General features: G+C 43.6%; 1 protein-coding gene across 1 annotated transcript in view; it reads left to right on the forward strand.

Moving 5' to 3' along the window:
• The window catches only part of VIL1 (villin 1), a 47,936-nt gene that overhangs the window by 5,247 nt on the left and 24,737 nt on the right, over positions 1-17,952 (forward strand). Inside the window, exons 2-4 of the mRNA XM_020792058.3 lie at positions 9,130-9,279; positions 13,818-13,917; positions 15,401-15,475. Coding sequence (XP_020647717.3) covers positions 9,146-9,279; positions 13,818-13,917; positions 15,401-15,475 — 309 coding nt within the window. The 5' untranslated portion in view covers positions 9,130-9,145. The remainder of the gene's footprint in view (positions 1-9,129; positions 9,280-13,817; positions 13,918-15,400; positions 15,476-17,952) is intronic.

Raw genomic sequence — 17,952 nt, forward strand, 5'->3', positions numbered from 1 at the left:
GAAATCAGGCTGGTGAAGTAATGGGGTTTTTGTGGCCCACCACTGTGTTGTTGGGCAACAGATCCCATCTGCCTATAGCAGCCGGGATTGATAAGAGCTGGAGCCCAATAATATCCATAAGGGAAAGTTCTCCACTCCTAGACTATAAAGGGATGCAGGTCCTTGAAGCTTGCTGAGGCGAAATGAGGAGCAGGAGGGAGGAGAGGGAATTCTGATGGCTGTTTTTACCACTGGGTTAATAAACCAGGCAGGGTGCCCCACCCTAATACTATCCCGCCTGGCGCATGAACTTCGATGCTGTAACTGTTCTCCCAAGGAATGGTCAAAGAAGGCAGAGTCCACAGTCCAAGGCAGAGTTGACACAGCAAAGGTCCTCTTTCCCCAATACGCCGTTTGCTTTTCCTGAGGCTGTAAAAGTCAGAAAAGGAGGAAGCAGCTGGTTAATATTTGAATAAGCTGCTCGGAACATCCGCCTGGCTTCTTCTCCAGAGGGTCCTTCTCCAACACGATGCTCTTAGCCAAAAATACTCCCAGGACTTTATTCTCCCCTTGATGCCTCTCCCCAAGCAAGGCAGAAAGGAACTCTAACCCAAGGCAAGGGTTACTGTTGAACCGCTCTTCTTTTGCTCAAAGCCCCTCCGCCCCTCTGCCCTGCATGGTGGTCTTTGCAAAAGTTGTGCCAAAATCTGTCTTAAGCTCTCTGCATGTCTGCGTGCGATACCAACATTGAGTGGGGTATTGGAAGGTGACATGTGGGCCAGCCAGCCAGCCAGCCAAGCAGGTTACTTATGGACGTGTGCCAGCCCTATCAGAGTTGCTTTTCCGCCCCACCCATTAATCAGGGCTGGAGGCACGATGAGACCCAGCCTTGGTAAGTACCTTTGAGTCTGTCACAGTCATGCTATGTGAAGGCCAACTGGAAAGGAGAGATCCATTTTGAAGCTAAATGACGAGTAGCTAGAATACTTCTAATTTCACTTTAGAATGAATGAATGAATGAATGAATGAATGAATGAATGAATGAATGAATGAATGAATTAATTAATTAATTAATTAATTAGTTAATTAATTAATACCCCACCCATCTAGTCAATTGACTACTCTGGGCGGCTTCCAACATGTATAATAAAACATTATAAAAATAACAACATTATAAACATCAATAATCAAATTATTCAAGATGAAAAAAAATACAAGAAGAAATAAATCAAATAGTAACTAGAGGGAAGGCCTGCCTAAACAGCCAGGTTTTCAATTGGCTTTTTAAAATGCCCAGCAAGGGGGGGGTGCACGGATCTCAGGATTATTCCAGAGGTGAGGAGCAACCACCGAGAAGGCTCAGTTTCTTGTTTTTTTCCTTCCGGACCTCCCTCGGCATCAGGCTCTTCAGCCTCATCTCCTGACTAGATCAGGTGATACGGGTAGAATGGCTCTACTCTTTTTTTTAACCTTGCCTCCGAGACAAAGTCCACATGGAATCTAGACTACAAATGCAAGAAATGTAAAAAACAGTTCCATTTTCCTTTGTGAAAGTGTTTCATAATTTTCTAACATGCAACTTTTGACGTTATTAATATGACCTAAAATGGCAAAAGAAATGCATTTTAAAACTCTCTATATCTGTTCATATGATGTTGACTCAGCTCAATGAGTTAGATTTCTGGCTGCAGAGTGAGGAGTTGGGAGTTCAACTCCCCACTGGGCCTCCTGTGAGTACAGCCAGCCTGTGTGGCCTTGGGCAAGCTGCACACAGCCCCAGGGCGCCGCCAAAAGAAGGGAAAGGTAAGCTACTTCTGAGAACTCTCTCTGTACCTAGAAAACACTGAAAAGGGTCACCATAAGTCAGAATTGACTTGACAGCACATCATCATCATCGTTATTATTGAAAATATCAACCCAAAAATATTGACTTGTATTCTATGACAGATACAAGTTTTACCCAAAACCTAAGTGTCTGTTAAATATCTGTGCAGTATATATACTCTTCCTAATATTGCTATTTTTTGTAGTACTGTTGTTGTTGTTGTTGTTACTATTATTCCAAGGATGACAATTAAGCTGCAGCTAATAGGACCAGAAGCAATTGCACCCATTCTTTCAGCTCTCTTCTGTGCTGGCGGCCAGGCTGCAGCTAAATGTTGGGCCCACTCCTGGATGCCACCTTTTAAGCAGAACACCGACTAAATAGAACCATGCCCAAAGGTGAACAACCGGAACTGGGATGGGGAAATCAAGTCCTATGAGGAAAGTTGAAAAAGTAAAGTGTGTTTAGCCTGGAGGGAAATAGGGTAGTGGCCTTTCATTATCTAAAGAGCTGTCATTGCTGAAGATGGAGTGGATTCGTTCTCTGTTGCCCCAGAGACGGGTACAACTAGTGGGTGGAAATCTCAGGGAAACAGATTTCAGCTGTTAGAAGAAACTTAACACACAGTGAGCTGTTTAACGGGGAGTGCTGGAGGAAATGGCGGGCGCTCTTCAGCTGGGAGGCATTGAAGAAGAGGGTCAGCCACCATCAGTCAGCAACACTTTTGCTGCAACACTGGAATCATACTTGGAGAGGACAAGAGCTGGTTTGGGGTATCTCCAAACTTAGAATTGCAGACGATTCTGCTGTGCTGAATGATGGTGCTTGTTTTTGGTAGTGTGCATGGAAGGAAGGGATGATCTGAAGACAGTGTGTTTGACCTCTTGAAGACAGTGTTTCTTCCCTGTGCTCTTTCCTTGATGCAAATGTGCCCCACCTCTCAGCAATGATTAGCTTTGTCCCCAGACATAATGCTGCTTTCCCTACCTGCAAGTAATAGCAGGTTGGTCTGGTGGAAGAGTGGGACCACCCTACGTTAACGAAAGGATGACTTGCTCTTTTTTACTTCATGTGTTTGATCTTCTCTGTGGGGACAGCTAAATACAAAAACAGTAGCCAACAGGGATCCTAATTACAGTTTTATGTCCATTCATTCATAACAGATCTCTTAATCCTGTATCTAGTTGTTCAATGGGAATACATTAGGTTAGCTTTTAATGTAAGTTCCATTGATATAGTGGGTCTGTTTTAGCGAGGATTAACAACCAGATTTAGGTCTTACTGTCCAACATGCAATGTGTAGCTGGCTGGTTTTTCTTGCGTTAGAATCCTTCCTTTTAATTACGAGTGAACCTTCATCTGTCACATTTTGACTGCTCAGTTTCAAAATGAAAATCTTCTGATCAGGAGTATGATTCAGGATGTCTATCATCTTCCTGCTTTCTAGCAAGTGTGAGAGCATCTCAGTCATTTGGAGGTATTCTCCGTGTGTCTCATTTTGGGGAAGAGACATAAGTGTTCCCTGTTCAGATTTTTCTCACCATCTTGTAAGACTTGTAAGGTAAGGCAAAAGGAAACACTGCTGCTGCTTCTGTTGAGTTCACATTTCCCAGTGAAAATCCACACTTTGCCCCTCATAAGAATAATAGGAAATCAAAGTGCTTCTTGCTTCACAAATCCTTACTTAACTGAAATTTGTGATACATTTTTGCAAAGGAAATATGCACACCAAAGAGTAAGTGCCCTTGAAAACCATGCATGCCTCAAAATGTGTTTATACACATGTATGTGTGTAGTGAAAATTGTACAAAATTGCACTCCAGTCAGCATAAAAAATGTGGCCATCAGTAAAAATGTGCAGAAAAATGTGTATGTGTTGGGGGGGGGGACCCCACTCCAAAATAGATGCATCTGTTTCAATGTGGGAAGAAAAGAAAAAAAATCTTACAGGCCAGTACGGAACTGGGAAAATAATGCCTTTTAGGACACTGAAAATGCAATGGAAATGAAAGTAACGTGTTTTCACTTTTCTCTGCTGTAGAAGCCAAACCTGTCCTGTGTCCCTTTTCTACACGACTGTTATGTAAACAGGACCCATTTACCTCTGCCTCCACCCTGCATCCGAACACCAGGGCTGCCAGTTCAGCAGCTTCCCCTTTCCTGAGGTTTCAGAGCTAAAATCTGAGGCCATGGGGCCAGGCCTTCATGTTGTCACAGAGAAGGGTTGTTGTGGTTTGTTTGTTTGTGTTATGTCACAAGGGTTGGCACCATGTGCAGCACAGTACACAGTGATGTGTGTGTGCTTATGCCACAAGAAAGTTCAGGCATCCTAAGGATGACCTTGCAACTCTCTGTCTTGTTACTAACGGCACAAAGCAGGTACACCTCTCCCCACCAGTTCTCTCCCCATCCCCTTCCTCTTGATTTTGTATTGTTGTTGTGCTAGCACTGTACCCACATGATGTAGATGCAAGCACTTTTGCCCCAGACTAATGAATTCTGGCACCAGCTGGGAATGGTTGGAGTTTGGTGTCCAGGGTTTAAGGTCACTTCACACACAAAAGAATCAAATTTCCACCTCCTCCAGGGTTTGTTTAGTCGTTCAGTCATGTCCGACTCTTCATGACCCCATGGACCAGAGCACGCCAGGCCCTCCTATCTTCCACTGCCTCCCGGAGTTTGGTCAAAGTCATGTTGGTGGCTTTGATGACACTGTCCAACCATCTCGTCCTCTGCCGTCCCCTTCTCCTCTTGCCTTCACACTTTCCCAACATCAGGGTCTTTTCCTGGGAGTCTTCTCTTCTCATGAGATAGCCAAAGTATTGGAGCCTCAGCTTCAGCATCTGTCCTTCCAGTGAGCACTCAGGGTTGATTTCCTTTAGAATTGATAGGTTTGTTCTCCTTGCAGTCCAGGGGACTCTCAAGATCCTCCTCCAGCACCACAGTTCAAAAGCATCAATTCTTCGGCGGTCTGCTTTCTTTATGGTCCAGCTCTCACTTCCATACGTCACTACCAGAAAAACCATAGCTTTGACTATGCGGACTTTTGTTGGCAAGGTGATGTCTCTGCTTTTGAAGATGCTGTTGAGGTTTGTCATCACTTTCCTCCCAAGAAGCAGGCGTCTTTTAATTTCGGGGCTGCCGTCTCCATCTGCAGTGATCATGGAGCCCAAGAAAGTAAAATCTGTCACTGCCTCCATATCTTCCCCTTCTATTTGCCAGGAGGTGATGGGACCAGTGGCCATGATCTTACTCCTCCAGGATAGCTGGTCCTAAGATGTATCTTCCTGGCTGGGGGCCCAGGGAAGCAGAACAATGCCGTAAGAATTCAGCCAGTGTCCTCAGACCTGGGAGTCCCACCAAATACCTACCCTATAGCACATATGTGTGTTGCAGAATCCATGACACATATCACAGTGGCCTGTACCAGTGCAATGCCAAACTATGCATTGGGGAATACAGAACTACAGGCTCCTTTGTTCCTCCTGAATGTTCATGATCATTGTCCTGGGAGGGGCACTGTGCCAGGCAGGAGGCGTTCATCTGGGCATTTTATGCACTCTGCTGAAGAAGGGTCAGTCGCAGGGTCTTTACTTGCAACAGAAGGGCAACTCGGGAGGCGTTGTTTGCTGGTCTGCTAGGGACCACAGCGGGCACAAGGAGCTGCCTCTGCCAGGAACGCAATTCTGCTAGCTCAACAGTGGAGATAAGATAAGTTGAACCTTTCCCTGGGAGTCATAAAGAGAGAAGCACAGAGGAACCTCCAGTCGTTTTGTTTCACGTGTGTCACTGAAGGGCTGTTAAGCAGATGGTTAGCATTGCAGGAGGCTTGGGGTAAGGGCATCCCGAGGGAAGATGCTGCTCCCAAAGTTTTATAACAAAAGCAAATTGCCACATGCAGCAGAATCCCCTGATAACCTGGCTCAGCAGATTTCCTGCTGGAATGATCCTCCCTGCAAACAGCCCCTTTGAAAACAGAAAAGTAGTGCATCTGATAAAAGACTAGCTGCCCCCACCGTCATATGCTAATTTTCTAAAGGCAGAGTTGGCAGGCACCACACCGAATCATAGGATTCTAATGCATCTCTGCTTATGCTCTAGACATGAAATGGGGGTCTGCTGCACCCTGGAGGGAGGATTTATCCTGTCATAAGTGCCATTCTTGCAACAATGGAAAATAAATGGGTGATAAAACTGACTTCTGCCCCACCCACCCCATGCAACTGCACACCCATACACTGTGAACCATCCATCAGCCTTTCATAGATCAATCAATTGATGTAATCCAAGAAAGGGCACTGGTAGAATTTTGATTACGGAGCAATTGCTGCTCATGCAGATGAGCTAATCTGCATGTTGTGAGAGAAGGCAAACAGTTCTCTAGCCTTCCCTGCCAATCATCCTGTTGAAATCAACTCCAGGTTTATTAGTTCTGCTTTCTTTGGAAGAATTACGATCACAAAGAAGGCAGCCCACTGCTGGACCTGACACCTGGGAGATGAGGAGACTGATCACTCTCATGATTCAAGTTGAATCCCATCAAGGGCATAGCTGGAAACGTTGTTCTTCGTTCACATGATGTTTCTCTTTGGGGATTTCACTGAGGCAATGGGGATGAGTCAAAGTTTTGTTCTAGCCCCTTCCTAAAAGCACACTGGGCTGTATTCTTCAGATCCTTTATCTCTGCCTCCAGAGCTGATCTGAGATATTTTGCTGCCTGAAGCAAACAATAATATGTAGTCCCTTTCATTACAGACAGAAGCCACCAAGGCTGTCATTGATGGGAAGCTTGTGGAACAGGTGGGATGGGAGACTTCCCCTGAATTTGAGGGTGGAGACCCCTGTTTTGGTCACAAGCTGCTCTCCATTAAATCTTATTTCAACCCTGGTTTTAAGACAGCATCTTCCACCATTCTTAAGGGTATGAAGCTAGCCATGGGACTGTAAGGCAGGCTGCCTGCAAAGCAAAGCAAAGCGTGCTGCTTATATACCGCCCCATAGTGCTTCAAGCACTCTCTGGGCAGTTTACAAGTTAGTTATGCAGGCTACACATTGCCCCCCCCCCCCAGCAAGCTGGGTACTCATTTTACTGACCTTGGAAGAATAGAAGCCTTGAGCTGGCTACCTGGGATTGAACCCCAGGTCGTGAGCACAGTTTTAGCTGCAGTACAGCAGTTTAACTACTGCGCCACGAGACTACACACAATTCTATCTTCCAGTAGAGGGGAACCTCCAAGCAGTCTATGCCACAGCCCCTCCACATCATTCAGCAGCTGGCATCTGAGATGACTGCCTTATTCTGCCTAATAGTAGGGCTGGCCCTCATTGCAAGGAAGGATCTTCACATACTCCTATGCAGAGCAGATGGTTGGGCATGGAGGTAGAAGACACTGTGTGTTTAGAAGAGGATCTTAAGTTCAGAACGTTTGGGAATTCACCATACTTCATTTACTCTTTACTCCATTTGCCCATAGGCTTGTGGGGTTACTTCCTCTGTTTAAAATATCTGCATTAAATCTTTAGCAAAAACCTATCATTCTTAAAATTCAAGATTGCATTCCCCCTTTCTAATACTTCTATAATATCTGTTCATTTTTGGTGTGGTGCATGTTTGCTGCTTTCCTAGTTTTCAAAGCAGTTCACATTTTAAAATAAAGAGAATTTAAAATTTCCTAAGAGAGCACCCATTATTCATTGTTCAATCAGCAAACACCACATAGTCCCTAAATTATGCAATCTACCAAGTAAAGCTGTGTCCCACAGCTCCTATATTCAGCTTAATTATCAAAGTCCCTGTGGAAATAACCGCTGAGTTCTTTAGTGGCTCTGGGACACCACTGGGGGTATATTTTCTCATCCTACTGGAGATCAGGAGGGAGCAAGTGGAGACGAATGGTAGCCCTAAGGCTTTATGTTGGCCCAAAGCTACTTTTCAAGCCTTGTGACCATCGCACTCTCCTACCCACCCAATAAATATTTTCCCTCAAATGTTCCTCTTTTTTTCTTATAAAAACCCAAAGGGGTGAAAACTAGAGATGGGCATGAATCACTTCATCATGCTTCATACGAAGCGCTGGGCATGGCACCATGGGCCCATGCTCCACCCACCCTGGCTGGCCAGGCCACTCATCATGCTTTGCACACTGCCCGGGTCCTCCTTCTCCAATGGTGCTCCAGAGAGGCCAGGAGCTTGTGTGGCCCATCCCTGCCTCCTCTGGCAGCTGACCCACAAAGAGGCAGGGTGATTACACAGCCAGGGTATGGTTGGCTGCCAGAGGGGGCAAAGATGGGATGGCCAAGTTTCTGGCTTGACTGGAGCACCAGCAAGGAAGGAGGGCCCCATTGGGATGCAAAGCATGGTGAGCGGCCCAGCCGGCTGTGGTGGGGTGAGGGATGGCCCCATGCAGCACCTCTGGTGCCGTGCAGTGAACTTCGTACAAAGGAGGGAGAAGTGATTTGTTCCCATCTCCAGTGAAAGCCTCACATGGTTCCCAGAGAACCTGCAATAACCACTTTTCAAAACTGGAAGTGGCTTTCCAGACATGTCTAGGATTTTCTTCTTTGGTGGTTTGGGGGGTTGTTATCCCCATATTTGGCATTTCTTGCAGCACCTGGAGGATCTTGCAGGCTGAAAATTGGCCAACACGACCATCATAGTTGTCAACCAGTTTCAAAGGCAGGAATAGATAACTTCCTGAAGTTGCGGGAAATGATGTAGTTTTCACTGTATTTTCTGTATTTAATTTCCATCTGACCTCACTGTCTGCAATCTGGCCTCCATACCTCCCCCAACTCCAGGCTCTATGTAACCCCCCCACACACCAGTCTGGAGAACACTCAAGGCAGCTGATGAATTGGGCTGCAGACTCTGTAGTCTCTTCTACCTTGACTAGATCACCCACAGATATTCCAGTGAATCCTGACCCCTCTTCTGCCTGCCTCTGTTCCAATCTCTAAATTAAATGGTGCCCTGTCTTGTTAAAAATCTATCACATTTTTCAACCAGTCAAGTCAGATGATGGGAAGCAAGACTAAAGATAAAATTAAGAGGATGACGAACCAAGCGGAATACAAAGTTGTAAGCATGTACTCCATAACCGATCTGTTCTTGCTTTCTGCAAAAACATTAGCAGATTGCACTAATAATGTAGCTGATGAACTGCACTGGTATCTGAGGAGGGCCACAGGGGCACAGGCCTTCCCTCCAGCACAAGCGAGCAGCACCCTGACTGTGTGCCTAGGTGGTCGCACGCCGAGAGAGTAACACGGATTACAAGGACACTGTGAAGGGACCTTGGCTCAAACAGCTGCTCTTCCCTTCCTAGGTACGTCTGCCCTTATATGGCAAAGGCAGGTGGCTACAGCGTTGTGTGTGGAGGAAAGGAGGGACCAAAGGTCACCTCGGTGCTTGCTCTGTTCAGGTACGGTTCGTCGCCAAGGTGCCCCGTGCCCACCAAGCCGCCGTCACAGCTAAGGTAAGTGGCTCTCTCTCAGGATCTCCAGCTCCTGGCACTGGCTGCCTCTGCATGCGTTAGGGCAGGGGTATGCTTGCCCAGTGTCTTCCGAAGTTGTATTTGCTCTCTGCTGGAGCCATGAGTTAAACTTGTCTTGCCCTTAGGCAACCTGTCTCCTCTCTCTCTCTCTCTCTCTCTCTCTCTCTCTCTCGTGTGCCTTTGTTTTAGTTTTTTTTAATCACCTGGAAATTATTTCAGGTTTGGAGGAATGAGGGCAGTGGAGATTTAGCTGAAGGTCCTAACTAGAAGGACACCATTTGCTTCTGCTTCCAGCTTTAATTTGAGCATGTTTCTGTGATCCCGAATCTGCTTCATGCAGAGAAAGCTGTCACACTCGCTTGCTGGCTTAGCAGAAGCCCTGTGCTGTGAAACTTGGGGAATTAGTGAATGTCTCCAGAAAGTGACAGGGAAGAATCACTCCTAGGAAGCTTCACTTGTTACAGAGATGGAAAAATGCGAATCTAGATTGCCAAAGGGACTCCCTGTGGATCCCTTCTCTTAGATGTCACATTGTGCACTGGTTCAAAGGTGTTAGAGGGACCCACAAAGAGGTTTGCAGAATCACAGATTCTGTTTCATCCACTGTCAACTACCCATCAGCAATTGAATGCTTGTGTCTTATAGATGATGTCAAACAGACAGCTCTGAATTGCTGGATTTGTCTTGGAATCCTACACATACTCAAGGTGTGATCCCATATGGAAATAGATCACAGTTTGAAGCACTTGTTAGCTGGTACAGTGTTTGGTGGGTTTCCAGGCAGTAACACAATCCATAGGGAAATGCACTCTAGCCTGTCCCAATCTGTGCCCAAACTGGACCTTTTTGGTCTAGCAGTAGGGCTTCTGCTTTGGGGGAGGGGGTCAGGCTAGAGCAATTTCCTGGCAGATGAAAGGGTCCCTTGAAGTGAGTTTGCCTCCGTTAAAAGCAATCTTTTCCAGTGTGATCATATGCAGGCCTTTGAAGCCATCTGATTGCATCCTTGCATTGCCACAGATAGACAGACTGGCTCGCTTCCAATGACAATGCATTGGGCACACCTGGGAGGTCCCTTCAGAGCACTTTTCTGGGGGGGACCTGTTTTCGGTGGCTATAACTCAGACCTCCCAAATCCAGTCTTTCCCAAACTTGGCAGGGGTGGGGAGGAGAGTCAGTGGAAGACTTGCTGTGAGTTTAGCAGGGACCATTCCACCACTCTCAGAAATCCCAAATCACACAAAATCATAAAGTGTACGAGTCTTCAACACCAATAATAGTTTAGTGTTTCGTTTCATTCTGGATAGGTGTGTTTCCTCGAAGCACCCCAGAACGAACCACAGAATGGCCCAGTTCATGGTTTTGGTTGTTTGTTTGTTTGTTTGTTTCCTTTGTGGTTCTTTTTCTGCTTATCTCTAGTAGCAACTTACTTTAGCATAGTAAGTAGCCATTGGAGCAGGCCCATTTGAACCAACTGAACCCACAGTGGAGTTGACTCACTGAATTCCCGTTGATTCAGTGGGCCTATTGTAGTGTAACTTATTAGGCTATAGGCAATAGGATGCCAGCAATAGCTGCTAGTATTATATTTTTTGAAATACTGTACATGAGATCTATTTCGTTGTGTTTTCCTCAGTGCTGGCAAAACTTGGACATGCAAACTGAGTGCTAAGATTTGACCTAGTGGTGATTACTCTGCCTCCCACATATGCTTCTGGGTTGAGGTAGAAGCCAGGCAGAAAGAAGGCCAGCTTTAGGACTGGGCAGTTGTTCTGAGAGCCAGGCTGAAGGAGGCATCCAGCTCGGCTCAGTGGCTTAGTGTCTGTCAAAGAGTACTTACTCTCTGCAATGAAAAGAAGGAGGAAAAACCTTTTCCCCAAAGTTCTACAGATTGTTTGAGTACGAAATGGAAGCACGAACAGCCTTTAGCTAGTTTTAAGAGAAGTCTACATTTTAAATGTCTGGGTTGGTGTCACTTGTTTTAAATAAAAATCTGTGCAACTTTACTTCTCAAGGTTTTGGTCTTGTGCACACCCCACACAACTGGGCAATACTGCAAACACTGACTGGATTCGGGGATGGAGATGCGGGGGCAGCAAATGCATTCCTTACCTTCTGCTTATCCTTTTGTTGGCCTCGGACCACTCAGCTTTCATTCTGTTTTGTTATCAATTATGGTTTATTTTAATTTTTATGGTTAATTCCTTTAATCAGTCAATCAATTTCAAGGCTTATTTAATAAATATATGAAACTATCTTGTGAAATATGTAAATATACTGTATATAAAGGCACCTTATACCAGGTCAAGATTGGCACCATATTGCAGTCTGACTGGCAGCTAGGATGGCCTTTTTTTCCTTTCCTTTTCTTTTCTTTTCTGTCTTTCTTTCTTTCTTTCTTTCTTTCTTTCTTTCTTTCTTTCTTTTTTTTTTTGCACAGTACTGAAAAGAAAAGCATGTATGCACAACCCAGAGGATAAAAGAGATCCTGATTTGCATATGCTAATGTATATATACATTAAATTAGAAATCATTTTTTAAATAGTTGTTCTGGGTTTTTCGGGTGCTCTGGGTACAGGTTGCTGTCCGCTGAAGATGCCGGCCACAGAGACTGGCGAAACGTTAGAAAGAACAACCTTCAGAACACAGCCAAAGAGCCTGAAAAACCCACAACAACCATTAGATCCCGGCCGTGAAAGCCTTTGCGAATATATTTTTTAAATAATTTGAACAGAATCAGAATGCACGTATCTCAGTCGTGTAAGGAAGACAGTATCCAGGTGATCTCCGTACCTACCTGTTGAGTCAGCTCTTTAAGTATTCTTTCTCCTTATGGTTCTCTGCCTTTAAATCAGACTTGGACTGGATAGCAAAAAGAAGATTGTCCTCTGATGGCCCTTGGCCAGCAGTTTTTACTATTTTGTGTCATTATTTCCTGTTCTTCCACCCTGCTTGGGGGTGCGGGGGGGGGGGAGGGATTTACACTGAAGCTCCACCCTGATGACCCTCAGATATCTCAGAGTCAGATTACACATTAAAGGCAAATGCCAGTTTCCTCTTCTTACAAACTACAAAGCTCTGCTAATCTCTCAGATTATGAATTACAAAAGCAGTCTAATTTACCAAAGGCTTAGTCAGGCAAGGTAGAATAAACAGGCAGTCTTTTCTCTCAAGGATGCACAGTCCCAAGCTGAAGAATCAGTGTCTGGTCTAAGGAGAATCTTATTCAGGCATTTTTCTGCTTTTAAAAATTGGCTGCATGTTGCTAATGCCTTTCCAAGCCCATCTCTGAAATCCTAAGGCAATTCCAACCTCACCCTTCCCACCATTTCAAAGCTGAAAATCTTAGGAAGCAGATCTCTTGTCTCCATTGCTTTATCCAGGGGCTTCTCTTTAGTTGCAGAAGCCACCAGAATACACACAGGCCCAGTCGGAGTTTGGAACCTTGTTTCCCAGAAGCAGTTCCTTACTTTTAAGTGACTTGTCACTGTTGTTTCTTCGTTGTGTGTTGCGTTAAAATGTTTATTTCTTTAAACTACACATACATATGCAAGAGGACCCCATGCATAAAAATCCCCCCCATGTTCCCCTCTCCCCCAAAAAATGATGTTTTAGGTGTAGAGAGTAAACACTAAAGTAAGCCATCCCAAGAGCTGAGCTTGCTTGATTCAAGCGAAGCATTTCGGACGACAGAGCCGACTCATTTGCCCACTTTGCAAGATCTCATTTTGTCTTGGGTGTAACTAATAGTCCCAAAACTGTTCTCCTTGTTGTTGCTGTTCTAAAGCATGAGGAGAATGTAGCTGCAGATTTCAGGGAGTTTGTTACTCCCACATGTCATACAGGAGCAGCTAATAAGCTATTCCCTTGCAAAATTAGGATGGTGAAAAAGATTGTTTTGAGGAAAATCAGGAGCAGGCAGTGTGTGTTTTTTAGTTTTTTTATTTTATTTTATGGAAAAGGATTTGTGAGCTTGTTTGTCGTACTGATTACAAATTCCCATACTGGGCATGTACTCAAAGCATGTACAACTCGATTCTTAGTGTACGTCCACCCACTTGAGGTTCAAACTATTATGTTTATTGAGGCAGGTGTTTGGCAATTCAGCAGGGTTGCTGTAAAAGAGACTTTTGATCCAGGCAAATGCTGTCATCAGTGCCATTGCCACCATCATCTTCTCAACCATCATCATCATTGCCTTTAAAGACTTCTGTGGTTTTAATTGCAGCTGTTTACTGTTTTTACTTGTTTTAGAAGGTTTTTTTCACCTCATCATTGTTTGCCACCTCAAGTCCCATTACAGGGGGCAATGTATAGACAAAAGCAAACAAGATCTGAATGAACACAGATGATAACATATTCTGGTTCTCTCAGTAGTGCTTTCAAATTGTAGGAATGGGTGGTGGTGGGAATTTCAACACTACAGAAGTAGCCCAGATCGCTCTGCGATTTTACGGTGTTGGTTGATATGCATACTTTGTGACATGGCTATTATCAGTCAGTTTTCCCGTTCCTTATGCCAGATCTCACCACAAAGGGCTAAGCATCATGCCGGAACTCAGTGCCACGGTTACCCGGACTCTGAACAAAACTACACCTGGACTCCAGATATGGAGAATTGAGGTACGTACTGGTGTGGTTTGTGTAGGGGGTGTGGGAGAAAGAGAGAGAGAGAGAGAGAGGAAAAAACAAGATAAAAGTATTGTATCAAGTTGAGGACAAGTTGTTTTGTGTCGTCAAGTTGGAGTGACCCTAATATGGACTTTCCCCTAACAGGGCTTTCAAGGTACAGTATATCACAGAAGTGAGTACACCCCCTCACATTTCATAAATATTTTAGTATATCTTTTCATGTGACAACACTGAAGAAATGGCACTTGGCTACAGTGTAAATCAGTGGGTATACAGATTGTCATTTCTTCAGTGTTGTCACATGAAAAGATATGCTACAATATTTATGAAATGTGAGGGGTATACTCACTTCTGTGATATACTGTAAGTGAAATATTTAAGGAGTGGTTTCACCAATTGGTGAAAAGCCCAACGTGCATTTTGAGCAGAAATTTGAACCCTGGTCTCCAGAGCCCTAGTCTGTCACTATGTCCACCACACCACGCTGAGTATCCCAGGACAAGACCAACTTTAAAAAGTGTATTTCTCTCTATGTGCTCTCTGTCTTCCCACCATTCCACATTGTCCTGGGATGTCCTGCCTTTTGAATGCTGCGGAGGAATTGCAACAGAAATTGCAGAATCCTAATGTTTAATGTGCTGTTTTGGGGGGCAACCCAGATGTGACATTAATGGCCTATCATTGGATACAAGAGGATCAGGAAGGAAGAGGCTAATCCTGTCCCTGCCTTACATCCCCATCTGCTATTTAAACAAGGACACCTCCACAGGCTAAGCTGGCATCGCATAGGTCTCTCTAGCTACAAGGAGTAAAGCTTGGTGCCAATGGGGTATTCCCTTCCAAAGCAAATAGCAATTTCAGAAAAGGGATTTTCCCTTCTGTGCAGGGGGGGGGGCACAGTTAAATCTCCTGCCTACTTTTATCTTAAGAATTATCAGCCCCATCCTCCAGAAAATGTAATTAGCAGTTTCTGTAAATGTGCGTGTTAAATGCAAGGACATGGGATAGAAAAGGAATCTGAAACATTTATTGTGAATTTATCCAGCATGTACTCTGCAAAATTATGAATGCAAGCTATTTTTCTGTTTCCTAACGCAGGGAGGAAATGTAGCAATGCTCTCTTTCAGTTATTTTCCTTCAAATTATATGCAAGTAAAAATGCACAACCAAAAATGTGTACATTTGAAAATTGATGTAGGAAATGTGTATTGTAGCAAAAGGGATCTTCCAAAACACATATGATTTTTGATGCAGGAATAGGGGGGAAGGCAGTGCAGAACCTGAATGGGATGAGAATATTTTGCTAGATTCTGTAGAACACAAAGAAAATTAAAGATTTCCACAAGACTAGCAAAGACACATTGAATGTCATGTGTAGTATACAGGAAGAACGCTCTTCATGATATAAACATATCTGAGTGAGAGACCTTTTGCATGGACCCAGCTCATTTTCTCCTTTTTTTTTTTCTTCCAGAACATGCAGATGGTGCCTATACCAACCCAATCGTATGGGAGTTTTTACGAAGGAGATGCGTATATCATTCTTGCGGTAAAAGCGAAGGCTTTATATTATTTAACTTGATGGGATGGGAAAGAAGAAAGCCCCCAAAAGAAGCAGACTTAGGGGGGTCTTGTCCTGTGTGGAGGGTGGCAGTGGGTTGTGCAATGCAAGGGGATCATAGATGAAGCAGATTGTTTACATGGAAGTCTGCATGTTGGTGGGGTAAATGTGTGAGTATGAACATGCAACCTTTAAATGCAGATTTGCCCACGTTACATAGAGCTTTGTGGTACCTTAAACTAGTTTTATTTGGCATAAGCTGCTTCAGATACATTCGATGAAGAGGGTTGCTGTCCATGAGAGCTGATGACAAGGAAAATATTTTAGTCTTTATTTAAACTCTTTTTGTTTCTGATGCAGTTGCACATCTGAAAACGCTTAGATGGAAAACTCAGCTGATTTACTGTCCAGATTCTGACTGGTGTTTGCCTAAAGTTTACATAAATTGCAGTGGCTAACTGAGACTAAATGAGAAAGTGTTTGATCATGTGCCTGGTCACAGGGCAGGTCGCATAACTGAGATGTGCCCTGACACCTTGTCTATTAGTTACAGTTAGCCCCAGCAATTTATGCAAACCTTACATGAACGCTGGTAGGATTGTTCCTTGTCTTAATACCCTGTGTCTCATGCCAGGGAATTTAGAGTTGCTTGCTTACAGTTTTTATACAGACAGCTTGCAGGGCCTAGGATCAGCATTAGTAGCAACGATGCTATGTGCCTTTCACCCATTCTCTGGTCCTTTGCTGTGATGATTTGAATCCATGCACTGTGAAGGACTTGATTCTCCTCTTTGGAAAAAACCAAGATACGTTTTGCTTTTTAAAAATGAACAGTGGCATTTAGTTCTTCTGGATAAGGCCAGATGGTGCAGTATAAAAATGTATGTATGTATGTATGTATGTATGTATGTATGTATGTATGTATGTATGTATGTGTGTGTGTGTGTGTGTGTGTGTGTGTGTGTGTGTGTGTGTGTGTGTGTGTGTGTGTGTGTGTGTGTGTTTGTGTATGTGTGTGTGTGTACGTACGTACGTACTTACGTACTTATTTATTTATTTATTTATTTATTTATTTATTTATTTATTTATTTATTTATGTTTGTATTAACCAGTATTCATTTAATATGGTTTGTATTAACCAGTAATGCAATTAATATGATTGGCTCTGAAAAACTGGAGGGGTTAAAATCTGTTGCAACATCTATACAAGGGACTAAGCTATAACTTAAAAGTTTCCCTGTCAAAACTCATGTCAGACATGAACTCACAAGGTACTTGTAAGCATCATTCTTTGCCTTGGTCCATTCACCATCCACCTGTGACATCTGTGATAATGCTGACTTATCATACAAGCTTGCTGAAAAGATAAGAAGAGAACTGTGGTTAGATCAAGAGAACAGGACTTAAATCAATGACTAACTTAAATCCCATTAACATCATGGAACCTGCTCTGATAAGGCTGGATCTAGCTGCAGCAAGAGGGGACTCATAGTTTGAGGGGTGTCTCATCCTTAAATATTCCTAAGTGATATAAACAACTTAGTTTTATCTTGTGCTTTTAAAGTTTGTTAACTTTCAATGGTATTTATATATTGCCACTTTTTGTCATAGTTATTGTTATTTGCATGGTTTTTAATGATTGTTTTTGCATTTCTGCTTATTGGAAGCTGTCTTGAAGGCTGAATTTGGCCAAAGGTAGGGTAGTCATCAAACAATAACTTATCAAAGCTTCTCACCCTACCCATTGCTACACCTTCTCTCTATTCTTTCCCCATCTGCCCTGCCAGCCCCTGTCTCATTGCATTGTTTACATTCTGAAATGATGGGTTATCGACATGCAGCCTGGCTGTGAGGATAAGAAAGGGATGTGTGGATGAATGCACAATTGAGTGACTGGTTAGATCAGAGCAGAGATCCTTGTCTAAACTTTGCTCCTCTAACAGGATATAAGCAATATAAATGTTGCAAGTTTAACCAGAAAGCACAACAACACCAGAAGACTTCAGAAATAATATTATAAAGCTGGAAAAGGTGCAGAACAAAGCATCTGAAAAAATAAAGGAGATGGAGCAGTTCTTCTTAAGGAAAGGTTAAAACATTCACTCCTGTTTAACTTAGGCACATCTATACTGGCCCTTTTGGTGCTGAGTGGTGTAACCTAAATAGTGTTCCTTGAAGGGGGGGGGGTATTTTTGCCTATGCTAGACCATTGCTGATACACTCAATCACTTAGATGAAATTTTTCAAAAATTGTTTTTTTTCCTTTGCCTTGTATGTAGTACTGATAAAGATACTGCCTACAGCTGTGGTTTTTCTATTGGCACTAGAGTTGGGCATGAATCAGAAAGATTCATTTTGATGCAGGATTCATTAAGGTCAACGAATAATGAATTTACAATTTTTTTCCTGATGAATCAATGAATAAATTCATCAATTTGTGTTTTTTTAAAAACTCCTGTAAAGCA

This window comes from Pogona vitticeps, chromosome 1, assembly GCF_051106095.1.
Source record: "Pogona vitticeps strain Pit_001003342236 chromosome 1, PviZW2.1, whole genome shotgun sequence".
Classification (NCBI taxonomy): domain Eukaryota; kingdom Metazoa; phylum Chordata; class Lepidosauria; order Squamata; family Agamidae; genus Pogona; species Pogona vitticeps.